The sequence below is a fragment of the Ursus maritimus genome, unplaced genomic scaffold, assembly GCF_017311325.1.
Source record: "Ursus maritimus isolate PB19 unplaced genomic scaffold, ASM1731132v1 scaffold_13, whole genome shotgun sequence".
In the NCBI taxonomy this organism is placed as follows: Eukaryota; Metazoa; Chordata; class Mammalia; order Carnivora; family Ursidae; genus Ursus; species Ursus maritimus.
In genome coordinates this window covers 64380941-64396052 of record NW_024423675.1, presented here as the reverse complement: position 1 = coordinate 64396052, position 15112 = coordinate 64380941, and the positions used below count along the sequence as shown (strand labels likewise).

The window sequence follows — 15112 nt, the reverse complement described above, 5'->3', positions numbered from 1 at the left end:
TTTAATGAATAAGCTTTCAGCAGGCAGAGGTGAATAAGGGTGTGACAAGACTTGGGCACAGAAGTGTTCTGGGAACGTTCAGTGTAGCAGTGCGCATGTGGGGACTGATGGAGAAGTTGCTGGGGTATAGGTTTGTGTCAGATGACAGGGGCCTTGGGTTTCTCTCCCCAGCAGCCACGGTGACACTTTAAAAAGTTCGAGGGCTATGCCATGGTCAGAGCTATGCCAGCTCTGGATTGATAAGGCTGGCTCTGCAGAATGGTGCAGGACATTTTGGAAGTGAAGAGAGTATATCAAGACTCCAGTTGGGAGGCTAGTGCAAGAATCTAGAAAAGATTGACTGAGAGTAGTGACAGAAAACACGGGCAGGAAAGGATTGACATTGACAGGTTAGAATGGCAGTCGGCCGTGTTGAGAAGGCGTGCAGAGACTGCAGGTCCCAGCCTCGGCTGAGAGGGCGTAGCAGCTCCAATAAGAAAGATGTTGTCTGTAGTTTAAGGGCAAGTAAGTATCACCATAATATCCAGCGGAGCCTTTTGGTGGGGACACCCAATGACCAGGGCTCAAGTGGGTCCTCACTCTGGTCTGTAATGCAGCTTGAATGGTTTCCATCACTATACTGTGAGTGCAAACATAACACGTCTGTGTTTCCTTTTTTTTTTTTTTTTTTTTAAGATTTTATTTATTTATTTGACAGAGACAGCCAGCTAGAGAGGGAACACAAGCAGGGGGAGTGGGAGAGGAAGAAGCAGGCTCCTAGCAGAGGAGCCTGATGTGGGGCTTGATCCGAGAATGCTGAGATCACGCCCTGAGCCGAAGGCAGACGCTTAACGACTGCGCCACCCAGGCGCCCCAACACGTCTGTGTTTCTGATGAAGATGGGCACCATGGAGGGAGTGCTCATCCATACAGGCTGCTGGAGCCCAATCTCTTCCATAAACTCCTTGGAGTCTCACAGTTCCGATATAGCAGGTGTTCTGCATGAGCCCTTTGTTTCCCAGGACAGGTGTCAAACGGAGCAGGCGATTGTGTTTGAGGGTCACTGACTAATTATGAAAGGGAAATCCTGCAGGGAAACTCTGTTTCTTCAAACGTTGCTCCATTGCGTTAAGTTTGATGTTGTAAGTGAAAGAAAATGTATGCCATTCATGGAAGGGTGGGCGAGCGGTAACTTGGTTCAAAAATGTTGCTGTTGCCATGTCAGAGCTCTGCGTAATACTCACTTTTCCCTCCTCTCTCCCAATGTCTTGGTCAGTGTTTGTCAGGTTCAACTCCAGCCATGGTTTCCCAGTGGAGGTCAATTCCGACACCAGCATCTTCCAGCTCAAGGAGGTGGTTGCTAAGCGACAGGGGGTTCCAGCTGACCAGTTGCGTGTGATTTTCGCTGGGAAGGAGCTTAGGAATGACTTGACAGTGCAGGTGAGTCTCCCTCGGTGGATTGTTCCTGGGATGCAGCCAGCCCCATTGCTTATGCCGCATGCTCTGCCAAGCTGACATTCATGCCCGAGATCTAATAGAATAAATAGTGCCTGGGGATTCCTTGAACTTTACTCCACACCGCTTCATTAATTCTGACCTTCTTAATTATGCATTAAAACAGCAAGCAGGAAGGATTGGAAGAACAACTGTGAGTGAGGGAGAGAGAGAGAGAGAACACACAGACTGGGCTTAGTGAATAAATGTTTACTGACTACAGGAGCAGCAAGGCACAATTTCTGTGTCTGTTCAATTTCTACCTTACTTATTCCATTTGAATCTTAATGAAGAAGGATTCGAATAAATTGTTCCAAATCAGGCTGCTTAGTCACTGCGCTGTGAGGAATTTGTAACCCAATTGTGACCCCTGGAGGATAGCGGCAAGTCTGCCATGGGGGCTTGCTCAAGGCGGTACAGGGCTCAGGGCCCCGTGTACAACTGGCCTCCAGACTTCCCCGCCCCATCCAACTCAGTTTCCATGGGCGAGGGAAGACAGAAGCGTAGCAGAAGTCCACCTTTGTGTTTATTTTCTCTAAGCCTCAGTAAAATTGTCCCTCGAACAGGCCCCCGAAACGTTAGAGAGTGAGCAGCCTCCTAGCCTTTTATCTGGGTGTTTCATTGCAAGGGTGATGTCTGGAGGAAGAAGGGGAGAACTGGTGAGGGGAGAGACGCGCAGCGCCCTCACCTGGAGGTGGAGACCTGTCATTTGTTGGGGGAGGCTAGCAAATACTGTTGAACGTGCATTGAAGTCATTCTGTGTGAAAGCATGAAAGACCAAATGCTTTCTGCGGATGGCACAGGTGATGCCGAAGGTCCCCTCAGACACACGTTACCCCTTTCTCAGCCAGCACCGAGTAATTGCATTCATGTTTACAGCTTTGGGGGACCACTGCTGTGCACAGCAGGGTGGGGGGGGGCGCTGCTGGGTCTGGCTACCTGGAAACCCCTTGTGGTATTGACATCCTATCCTTGTGTCTTCACCTGCTGATAATTAGTGCTGCTTGGGGACCCCCTTTCAGAATTTGGGTATACAAAGGGAGCTGTAGAAATGCAAATTGCCCTCCTCCTGCTCCGGAGGCCTTTGCTGTGGCTGGAGGCACGTGCTTATTCTGCACAAACTGCTGTGCTTTGCTTTTAGGCAGTTTGTTTTGATAAGGGAAGTGCCTGTGCTGAAAAGTGTTTTGCTTTTTTTTTTTTTTTTCAGTGAACTAAAAAGCTTTTTACTGTACCTGCCAACCTCTAAATCCAAGAATGTTCCCTTCACAAATAAATGATTTTAAAACAGCTCCTTGAACCAAAATATTTTATGTTACCAGGAGTTTTGAAGTTTCAGGTTCTAAAAGCTCTTCACCTCCACCATTCAAGCTGGTAGGTTAGACTAATTGCTACAGATGATTCATTTGACAAACATATATGTGTAATATATATATTGATTTAGATTCTTTTCATTTTGACACACACTTCCAATGTTCTGGGCTTCCTAGGGGCTCACAAAGAAAGGCGAAACTCATTCCTGCTTTTGTGGCGACTCTTTATTTAGGGGGCCTAAAAGCAACAGAAGTGTTCGGTTGAACCATATGGCCTAAAACTATCATCAGTTTCATGTGGTTCAATGTAAGAATGTCAAACATGAGAAGCACCGTATGGAAACTGAAACGTAGGTATTACAAGATTTTAAGGATGGAGAAAACACATCTGAGTGGAAGTCACCAAGACTTCGTGGATGAATTGAAACTCGGGTAGGACTCCGTAGATGGAGAACGAGCATGGAGTGCTCGCCGAAAAGCATGGGTCCCTGTTCTTCTAGAAGCTAGAAGAGATGTTGGAGACTGGGCAGGAAGGGAGCTTAGAGCTGTATCTTACAGAGGTTTCATGCATGGAGAGCTAGAGCAAAATAGTGATGGAAATGGAAGACTGGAGATCCAATCTGGTTGTAGGAAGGATGAGGAACTTAACCTGCCTGATAAGTGGATGCCAAGGGAAATCTATGTGGAGATGCCTCGCAGGCGTTTGAGAACTTACATGTGATGCTTAGGGGCTCACTTGATATTTAAGGACTAGCTACGTCGAGGTAAATATTACAGCTGTTGGGTTAGATATGATTGCCAAAGGGGCAGGGATAGAGGCACGAACAGGTCTTTTAGTCAGCGAGGGGAGAAGCCAGTAAAGGAGGCATCATCCATCCAGCTGATGCTTTTGTGGGTATTTTGGAAAAGGAAGTTACTGGTAAAGAAGTTACGTACTCTGAAAAGATGGAGGAGGATGAGAAGAAAAGAGCCTTTGCACTTGATGACTGTAGTGGTGACTCCAGTCCAGGGTGGTGGTTGGTGAAAGCCAGATCGTTGGGTTCAGCGTGAGCTGGGGACTGTGAGTGAGGAGGCTCAGCTTATCAGCGAGGTTATATAATCTTCATTTCTAAGTGCATGGATTATGCTCTATGGTTTGCTTATATCATAACTCTTAAGTATTTAGGGAACACCTAGTTTTAGTACTACAAATTAAGGCAAAACAATTTTTTTAAACGTATCTTACATACTTAGACAGTGTGGCCTCTGTATTTCAGTTTGCTCATTTGTGAAGTAGGAATAATAACTAGTACCTAGCGCATTGGAATTTTGTGAGGACTAAATTAGTTAATTTATGTAAAGCTCTTAGAACAGAGTTCTACATATAGTAAATGTTAGCTATGTAACTATGTAAATGTTAGCATTTATTAGCATCCTCATCACCATGAGTGTCATCACCATTATTAGTGACTACTTCAGAATCTAAGAGATCACCTTAAATAATACAGGACTACTTTCCATCATGAATTATGATGAGGATATTGGCAATAAATTAAAGCGTTAAGGAATGACAATAGGATACATATTCGACTGGGGCAGATATATCTGTATATATTTGTGTGTGTGTTTGTGTGAATATATATGTATGTAGTATTTATGCATTTAAGTAGAATGTATAATTTTAGTTAAATTAAGTTAAATTTTAGCTTAGTTAATTAAAAAGAAAGCTCTGGAGTTTGTAAATGAATTTTTGACCCTTACATGAACAGGTTTTACTTACCTAAGAGTAGTAGAATTTGAGGGGTGCCTGGGTGGCTCAGTCTGTTAAGTGTCTGACTCTTGATTTCTGCTCAGGTCATGATCTCAGGGTTGTGAGATCAAGCCCTGCCTCAGACTCCATGCTGGGAGTGGAGTCTGCTTGAGATTCTCTCTCTCTCTCTCCCTCCCACCTGGTGTGCACTCGAGGTCTCTCTAACAACAACAAAAGAAAGAATAGAATTTGAATTTAACAAGCTTAAAAAGACTTTATACTTCATCTTGACAAATTTAGTAAAAAATAGAAACCTATAGCCGTAGTATTCAGCAAAGATTCATAGATTCATCATGGTATTATTACTTTTATTATTTTTTTTTTATTTTGTTATATTAGTCACCATACAGTTCATCCCCAGTATTATTGCTTTTAAAATACATTTTTGTAAAGTGATTATTTGCTGCACACTGTGTTTGTTAAAAGAAAACTGTAAAGAGTTGTACAATTTTTTCCTCCGTCATAAACAATGTTTCTGTGCATACTTTTATTATTTTCCTTATACCTACAAGTATGCGATATAAAACCAGTCTTTGACTTAGTATTCACAATTGCTTGATATTTTTTCTTTATAAAGAGCTCTTGTCAGCTCTTGCAACAGAGTATTCAGGTCCCATTCAAATGATGTGTCTCCCCTTCTCCTAACCCCAAATCTAATATGCTCCATATCAAAAATCTCTGAAATCACCTCTACATGATTTTGAATTTATTATTCAGAATTATACAAGGAAAATAAGATTCTAAAGTAGTTGTATATATCAAAATGTATGAACCGTGTAATTAGATTAACTTAAAATGACAGGGACTTGAGAATTTATCTAGTATTTTGTTTGAGGAGATTTCATTGTATTCATGTGAGCTGTATTAATATCACTAGTATCAGTATAGGTTTATTAGCCAGTGTATTAGAGTTCTGCAAAGAAACAGAACCAGTAGGCTCAATTGGGCCATCCATCCATTTATCCATCCATCACTTCTTTTTATCTGTTTGTCTATCTCTATCTATCTATCTATCTATCTATCTATCTATCTATCTATGACATCTATCTATACAGGATAAACAGAGAGATACATAGACAGATTTATTATAAGGAATTGACTCACATAATTATGGAGGCTGACAAGTCCCAAGACCTGCAGTCTGCAACCTTAGTTCTGGTCTCAGCCTGAAGGATTAAATCAGGAAAGGGGAGAGCATAGTTTCAGTCTGAATGCTGACAGCCTTGAGACCCAGGAAGAGCTAATGTTTCAGGTCAAGTCCAAAGGTAGGAAAAAACCAAAAAACAAAACCCCTCAAACAGTGTCCTTGCTAGAGGGCCATTGAGAAAGTGAAATTCCCTCTTACTTATGGGAGAGTCAGTCTTTTAAAAAAATTTTTCTCCCAAGTCTTCAACTGATTGGACGGGGCCCACCCATATTGGGGAGAGCTGTCTGCTTTACTCAGTCTACCAATTCAAATATTAATCTCACCCCAAAAGAGACTCACATACACACGTAGACTTATGTTTGACCACATGGCTGGGCACCCCATGGCCCAGTCAAGTTAACACAGAAAATTAACCATCACAGCCAGGAAATGAAAAACCTTGTTATATTTAATTAATGTTATAGGAAAGTTATTCTATTTGTATTCTTTTTGTGATAAGTAATTATACTTACAAAATAGAAAATCAAATGTCTATTTTACATAGAAATATCTGTTTTATAAAAAAATTCATCCAGGTGGATGCTCATAGATTCCTTTAAATACTAATTTTTATGTTGTTTAAAATGTAGATACATATTTAGAGACCATCATTTCATAAAATAGATCATTCTTGTAGTAAATATTAAAGGGCATCAGTTTATTACTCCTGTTCTTCCAGCTAAGCTTTATGATATGACATGATCTGTGTTTGGAAGACCAGAGACATTTAAACTTTCTAGCTTAGGTTGTAAATATCAATGACAAATAAATGACCCTGAGAAGCCAAATTATTTAATTGTCTATATTTTTAGTGATATGCTATGTTTGTTTCAAAATTTGTGAGTAATGAAAACACATGTTAACTGACAAGGTAAACCATATCCAATGGCTAAAGAATTCTGGGTTTTAAAATCTTTAAGAAAATTTACCTTTTATTTTCAGAAACATTACAGATTATTTTGATCATATCTGTAGTTATCCTGCTAAATTTTGAAATTTTAAAAACTGCACAATGATGTTGTGAATACCCTATATGCTCCTTAAACCACCTCTAGCATAAGTAAATATTTTTTATCTAAATTTTTGAAAATTGGTGATTCCTTAATGTCCTTTAAATTTTTTCCCAGATTATCATTTCCCTTTTAATATACTTAGGCTGTATTTTTCTGATTAAAATTAACATGATAGTTATAAAAATTCAAATGACAGGGAAAAATGTATCAGCAGGCCCCTATAACTCATATATTTTTAATAATTAAGAATGATTATATGGTAATAAGTATATTATCACTTTTATCATTTTTCCTTTAATTGTATCAAGTTGTCTTATATTTTACTTTATATTTAGAAATATGAGTTCAAGTACACCTGTAGATATTAAAAAAGCAAATTTGGTATTTCTGGAACTTTAATTAGATCGTAGTTTAGTGATTTAGGTGCTGAGAAACTGATAAATTGTTTTTGCATAAGAGTTTCACCACAAAGACTAGGCAGTTACACATTTATTTGCAAGTTTTATTAAGGTGTGCCATTGGCAGAATGTTAGTATTCTTCCATATTAGAACACATGTTTACAACTCTAGTAGCTACTGTTTAGTTACCCTTTATCATTACAGATGCTGTGCTTTACAGTGTAAGTATGGAATATATAATGAGAAATTACTGCCGAGAAAAAGAAAATAAACCATGCTAATGATCTACTTCATGTGTCCACTAACAAATACTGAATAGATGGCATGGTTTACTGAGGAGAAGGTGGAGTAGCAGGCATGCGTATACACTTGCTGGGGGTTTCACTTTTGTTTGTATTTATTTATTTTTCTTTCTTTTCATAATGATCAGAGGTAATGTGATCATTATGGGTTCTCTTAAAAACTGGATGCTTTTGAGAATGAAAGAAGGCTCTATTAATAATTATTCCAGGACAAAAGTATATGTTGGCAGTGTCCTGGGCAAATGGAGAGAAATGGTTACCCAAGGCATTGGGCAGTATTTCTCACACCAAGGAGTCTCAACTTGTTTTAGAAAGAATTTTTTGGTGACTTCCCCCAAGCACTTTGGGAAATGATAGCCTAAGAACACAATCTTATTATTAACATTTTTTTTCTTTTCTTTTGGGGTGGGGGACAGAGGGACAGAATGTGAGGGAGAAAGTCTTAAGCTGACTCTCCGCTGAGCGTGGAGCCTGACACAAGGCTCCATTTCATAACCCTGAGATCATGACCTGAGCCAAAATCAAGAGTTGGATGCTTAACCAAGTCACCCAGGCACCCTTTGTTATGAACATTTTTAAATTTTTTTAAAAAATGTTGTTTTATCTTTTTAACTGGTAAAAGACATTTTTAAGATTATAAGCTATTATCAAAATTTTAAACAGTTTCATAGAATTCTTAGTTCCTGGAGGATATGTCCACAGATGTGTTTGAGAAACTCTGTTAGAGTATAATCATTTTCTTTATGTATCAATATGTTCTTTTCTTGTTATTAGCAAGATTTTAAGAACTTTAAAGAATTAAGGAAAAATGGATAAAATATGGATGTAAAAAAATGGGTGATCTGGCATAGGCTTTGTTTCTGGAAAGCTAGAATAGAGACTTTTATTCCTCCTGCTAAGTACACTAAAACTCTGGATGTTACATGTAACATATACAAACATGAGAATTCTGAAAGGTGACAAGAAGAAGGTAGACTGGTTAGGGACCTCAGGACCCAAGAAATAAAACAGGTATGAATTCCTTAGGTTTTCTTTTTACCAAATTCATCCTAGACTTGGAGTTGATGAAACTGACAACCTAGAAATGCCAACATGTAAAGACAAAAAACAAAAAACAAAAACAAAAACCTGGTTTCTATCCAAAAGACCAGGAATAGAGTAGCCTAGCAACATAGAAAACTTTTAGACAATAACCATACTTTTCTAGCTAAACAGCTCAGAAGAACTGTGGCTCCACCCTCATCCCCACCAACAGTAATGAAGGCTGATGGAGAGTCTAGATTACCGCCCTTGTGAGGCTATAATGAGTGGCTTACACACCTGCTCCCCTGACAATAATAAGCTACACCTCTCCCTCCTGCTGGCATGGTAAGAAAAGGTCCCTAGAGGTGAGTTGGGATTTTCACTGGTGCTAAATGGTAGCAGAGCCACCAGTACCACAGTGCCAGTGGAGATCATGTGTGGTGCTGGAACATCACTCCCACCCAGCAATGATGAGGAGTCCCCATTTCAACAGATAATGAGTAGACCTGGACTTCTGTTTCCACTGGCAATAATGAGGTGGTGATCCCCTTTTCCTGCAGGAATAGTGTCAGAAAAAGCCAGATAAAGCAGGAGGTTTAAATAAGATTCAGAGTCTCATAACATAATGAGAAAATGCTCAGGTTTCAAAGGAAAAGCAGCAAGAATCAGGAAGATCTCAAATTGTATGAAAAGACTATCAATAGATGATAATATTGAGATGACAGAGATGTTAGAATTTATCTGATATTTTAAACAGCCATGATAAAGTTCTTCAGTAAGTAATTACAAGCATGTTTGAAATAAATGAAAAAAAAATAAGTCTGAGAAAAGAAATAAAGGATATAAAAAAGAATGGAAATTATAGAATTGAAAAATAACAATAACAAAAAGCTCACTGAAGGGGCTCAACAGAAGAATGTAGGAGATAGGGGAAAAAGTCAGTGAACTGGAAGACAGAAGAATAGAGACTACACAATTTGAACAGAGAAAATACAGTTTTTCAAGGAAAAAAATCTTGAAAGCGGCTTGAGAAAATGTACAGGCATAACCCAGAGATGTTGCAGGTTCTGCTCCGCACTGCCACAATATGACAATAAAGTCAAGTGGACTTCTTTGGTTTCCCACTGCATATAAAGTTATGTTTTCATTATACTGTAGTCTAAAGTGTGCAATAGCATTACGTCTTAAAAAAAAAACCAATATACCTGCCTCGATTAAAAAAATGCTTCATTGCTAAAAGATGCTAACTGTTATATGAGCTTTCAGTAAGTCATAATCTTTTTGCTGGTTGAAGGTCTTGCCTCAGTGTTGATAGCTGCTGACTCATCAGAGTGGTGGTTGCTGAAGCTTGCGGTGGCTGTGGCAATTTCTCAAAATTAGACACCAGTGAAATCTTCCTTTCCCTATGCCTCTGTAGCTTGTGATGCTGTTTGTTAGCATTTTATCCACGGAACTTCTTTCAGCTTTGGAGTCAATGCGCTCAAACCCTGCCCCTGCTTTATCAACTAAACTTATGTCATACTATCAATGCTTTGCTGTCATTTCAACAATCTCCACGCATCTTCATCAGGTAGATTCCATCCTTAAAAACCACTCTCTTCACTCAGCCATAAGAAGCAACTCCTCATCCATAAGTGTCTGTTGTGAGATTGCAGCAATTCAGTCCCTCCTTCAGGCTCCAGGTCTAATTCTAGTTCTCTTGCTGTTCCTGCCACATCTGCATCTGTTTCCCCCACTGAAGTCTTGAACATTCAATTGTAAGAAATGCAATAGCCCTGAAGTGCAATAAAGCAAAACACAATAAAATGAGGTATTCCTGTACATTTTATGTAAAATGGGAAAGGAATTTGAATGGCAGTGGATTTCTCATCAGAAACCATGAAGGCTGGAAGAAAGTGGCACATTTTACAAGTGCTGAAAGAAAAGAGGTGTCAATTTGGAAACCTATACCCAGAGAAAAGATCTTTCAGAAATGAAGAAGAAATCAATATATTTTCAGATGGAAAAAAAACACAAAAAAACCCAAAAAAACTAAGATAAATTGTCATCAGACAATTTAAGAACAGATCAAGGAATTTCTTTATTAAGAAGGGAAATGAAAAAGGAGGAACTTTGGAACATTAGGAAGGAAGAAATAACACAGTAAGCCAAAGTATGGCTGAATACACAGACTTCCTTTCTCTTGCATTTTCTAAATTATGTTTGAGGGTTTAAGGACTTGTTACGATATCTGATGTGGTTCTAAATGTAGGTAGAGGAAATATTTAAGACAAATATAAATGGAGGTAAAGTGATATAAAGGGAGTAAGATTTCTATACTTCACTTGAAGCTGTAAAATGTAACTTGTGTGGTAAGATATCACTGATAAAGTAATAGCCAGAGCAACCACTAAAATAGCCAAGACTAAAGTATAAAATGGTGATGACTCTGAATGCTGGTGAGGATATGGAAAGACTGGGTCACTCATATATTGCTCTTTGGAATAGAAAATGGTACAGTCACTCTGGAAGCGAGTATGACAGTTTCTTAAATACTAAACATACACTCACCCTGAAACACAGTAGTCACACTCTTGGTTATTTATCTCAGACTTGTGGTCACACAAAGCTGAGGACATGGATATTTATAGCAGCTTCATTCACATTTGAGAAAAACTGGAAATAATCCTGATGTCCTTCAGTGGTAAAGGATTAACCCAACTCTGATACATCCATATCCTCCTCAACAACAAAATGGCACAAACTGTTGATATACACAACATTTGGCATGAATCTCAAGGAATTCTGTGGAATGAAAAAAGGCCAGTCCCCGAAAGGTCACGTGCTGAATGATTCCATTTATATTACTTTTCTTGAAATGACAAAATTATAGAAATGTGAGACCAATGAGTGGGGGGAATGGGAGTAGGAGGGAAGAGTATGTGGCAGTAAAAGGACAACAGGAGGGACCCTTGTGGTGATGGATGCTCTGCATCTTGACTGTACCAATGCTGATAGTACAATTGTGTTGTATTGCAGTTTTATAAGATGTTACCATTGGGAAACTAGGAAAAGGAAACCTAAGACCTCTCTGTATTATGTCTTACAACTACATTTGATCCTATAAATACCTTAAGATAAAGTTTACAGCAAAACAAACAAACAGAAGTTTTACCATCTTCCACAGAGGAATAGAAATGATCTCTTCCGGGGCGCCTGGGTGGCACAGCGGTTAAGCGTCTGCCTTCGGCTCAGGGCGTGATCCCGGCGTTATGGGATCGAACCCCACATCAGGCTCCTCTGCTATGAGCCTGCTTCTTCCTCTCCCACTCCCCCTGCTTGTGTTCCCTCTCTCACTGGCTGTCTCTATCTGTGTTAAATAAATAAATAAAATCTTTAAAAAAAAAAGAAATGATCTCTTCCTATAGAAAATAAATAAGCTTGTTATTTGCATCTATTTTAATGGGGCAGTGTTTCTTAATAAGTGATTTTCAATGTGAGAAACTAGATAATAATTTAACTGATTCTTAGAGACATTTAAAGACGAATTCACACTAAAAGTATAGGACCAATACAACTTACTTACAGAAGTATTAAGACATCTTTCTTGAATTATTGAACAGAATCATTAGCACCTTATAGGTTTGAATGGACATGATTAGTATTTATTTTTAAAGCCTTTACCAGATAATAAGCAAAACAAAAATAATGTTTTTAACAGTGTGAACTCTAGCTATACATATTTTCCAATTGGATTTGAGAGTCAGGCACTATAGTTTTTGGAAATAAATGAGCATCTTATGTAACCATTGTGGTTATGATGGTTAGAGAAAACATTCACTTAGAAAAATTGCTCCTCTTTCATTAGTACTATACATTGATGTAATAGAAGGAATTTAGGAATGGAATAGTTTCATTTATAAACTAAATGTTATTTTTTTTAACCTTCTCTCTTGAATGCAAGACAGAGGCTGGATTAAATTAGAACACAGAGTGTAGTTCCACCATGATTTTTTGGCTGGTATATAAAAGAAGAATTCTGCAAATAACAGTATAAATGGCCAGTATGTTTTATTTAAAATTCATTTTTTCCCCTCTGATTATAAGACAAAAGAAGCCGGGTTACAGACCATTATACTCAGAAAGCAGTGATTTCTTTGTACATAAAAATACAGTAGTGTAAGTGAGACCTGCAAACACTTCAGAAATAATGCAAACATTTTTTTCCATAAGGTTGATTTGCTAATGGAATGTACTGCTGGCCTCATTCATTTAGGTGAATGTAGATCCCCCCTTGAGTTCCTTCCAAGTACTGGTGCGTTATGGTGGCTGGTAAGTCCTGCCAACTGCTAGAGTCTAGAATCAAAGGATGGTAATCTGTACAGAGCAAAGGGCTCACTCCCAGAAGTCCCTTATTTAATCTGCTTCTGTCTGCTGTTTATATGTGTCATTTGGAAAAAAATCTCTGGATTACTTATTTTTTGCATAATTCAGTACTCTCAGAAATGTTATTTTTCTGTTGAAAAGAAGTCTTGACATTTCTGTGCCCCTGTGGACTTATAAAACATCTTTGAGGATTGCCATGAATAAACGCAGACTTGAAGGAAAAAAAAAATTGAGATTCTTTTACCTTATAAGAGGCTGAAGATAGAGTCTGTGGGTTTATTTAATAGGCTCATGCCTCTCAAAGATGTTTCCATTGTCCTTATTGTGCTCATTTTCCAAGGTAGACAATATGTGAGGGAGTAAAACTCCGCAGCAAACCAATCCCCTAAATCTTAACATAGGACGCATTTTATTAGAGAATATAAGGGAAAAGCCTGTCTCGTAGGAAACTTGACAAGTGGAAGAACGAGTACACAATGTGAAATTTTATTACTATTCACTGAAGTCCTCGTTTCAAATAGTCTATTCTGTTGTCTCTGTTATTGGATTCAGGTTCCATCATGCAGTTGACCCAATTGTGTTTTAAGATTTTGATACAGTCATTATCCTTTAGCAAAGGAAAATTCTTTTAGAAGAAACAAGATTTTGTGTCTATACCATTCACCTTAAAGCTTCTTTTTTTAAAAGATTTAATTTATTTTACAGAGAGAGCGTGCATGCGTGCGTAAGCGTGGGGAGGGGCAGAGGGATAGGGAGCATCTCAAGCAGACTCCCCACTGAGCACAGAGCCTGACACAAGGCTCCATCCCAGCTCACAAAGATCATGACCTAAGATGAAATTGAGTTGGATGCTCAACACACTGAGCCACCCAGGCGCCCCTCCCCTTAAAGCTTTTAAACCAAAAGTTTGCTCACCCAAATTCTACCTTTTCCTTCCCTCTCACCATGTAATTTTAACAAGCCTGGGATTGTTGTCAGAGAACAATGAAACATTTTATATGAAAGCTTACATACCAATCTCCCTTATGAACGTTAAACATGAGACTACGTATTCCTCATTTTCTCTTTGTGGGTGGCCTTGAGCTACAGCTTTAATTAATTTATTGATTAACATTGGTAAATATTTGCTCTGCTCCGTTTTATTTTCTTTAGGTATGAGTGAAATGGGAGATAAAGTTAAATGTGTAATAAAATAATTTATTTTAGTTATACTTCCAGTGACACCCATGAGATAGAGGAAACCACATTGAATGGGACCAAGAGAGTTTTACTTTCCTGTATTAATATATTAACTTTTTCCCTGCAATTATTAGGTTTAATATTGATAAGAACACAATTCACATAAACCACTTAACAGTAGAAGTGGAATTAAATGAAATTACTGTTGGGTGACTGGTTGTGGCCATACTAGCCTTTCTGAGGCCCTGAAGGATGTGCTAAGATAGCATTCGTTGGCCTTGAGCTAAAACAGAGGATTCACAAACCCATCGGGATGGAAGCAAAACCTCAAGTATCCCCGATTTGTGGCGCAAACTCATGATTATGAACTTGGTGTCCATAGTGCTATAGTCTCGATGATTTATGGAGTTTTAAAAGACAACCTTTTGTGTATCTGTGTCTTTACACAGACAAGCACACATTCATTTGGGGAATGCAGTTCTTGGGACAAAAATTGCAAATTTTGTGGGTGCATTTGTGTAATTGTATTTGAGGGTTTTATTCTTTTTTTAAAATAATTTTTTTATTATGTTATGTTAGTCACCATACAGTACATCCCTAGTTTTTGATGTAAAGTTCCATGATTCATTACTTGCGTATAACACCCAGTGCACCATGCAATACATGCCCTCCTTAATACCCATCACCAGCCTATCCCATTCCCCCACCCCCCTCCCCACCATTCAGAAGTGCCACTCCTATGTCATTTAATATATAGCCCAATTAATGGCTCAGAGCTGTGCTTTTTGAATTGATAAAACATTCTGACATTAGAGAGAGAAGTGAGGAATGTGAGAACCGACTGATGTCTATGTTTTGGAGTACATCACAAACTTAGTTCAAATGTGTGGGCTCTTGAAAGCTCAGTACAGGTTTTGCCAAGGATTTTCTGTTCATTTTTACATCCTTAAGTATTTCAAAGGGAATGGATCTGTGTGTTTGCATTCCATTTATGCATAATTCATCAAAACATTGTTCTGAAACGAGAGAAAATAAAAACAAAAACTTACTAAGATATTTCCATTGTTATTTAA

At 38.5% G+C, this 15112-nt stretch overlaps 1 protein-coding gene across 1 annotated transcript in view; it reads left to right on the top strand.

Moving 5' to 3' along the window:
- Window positions 1–786: 786 nt before the first annotated feature.
- The window catches only part of PRKN (parkin RBR E3 ubiquitin protein ligase), a 1045173-nt gene continuing 1030847 nt past the window's right edge, over window positions 787–15112 (top strand). Inside the window, exon 1 of the mRNA XM_008688480.2 lies at window positions 787–1419. Within this exon, the coding sequence (XP_008686702.2) occupies window positions 1198–1419 (222 nt within the window). The 5' untranslated portion in view covers window positions 787–1197. The remainder of the gene's footprint in view (window positions 1420–15112) is intronic.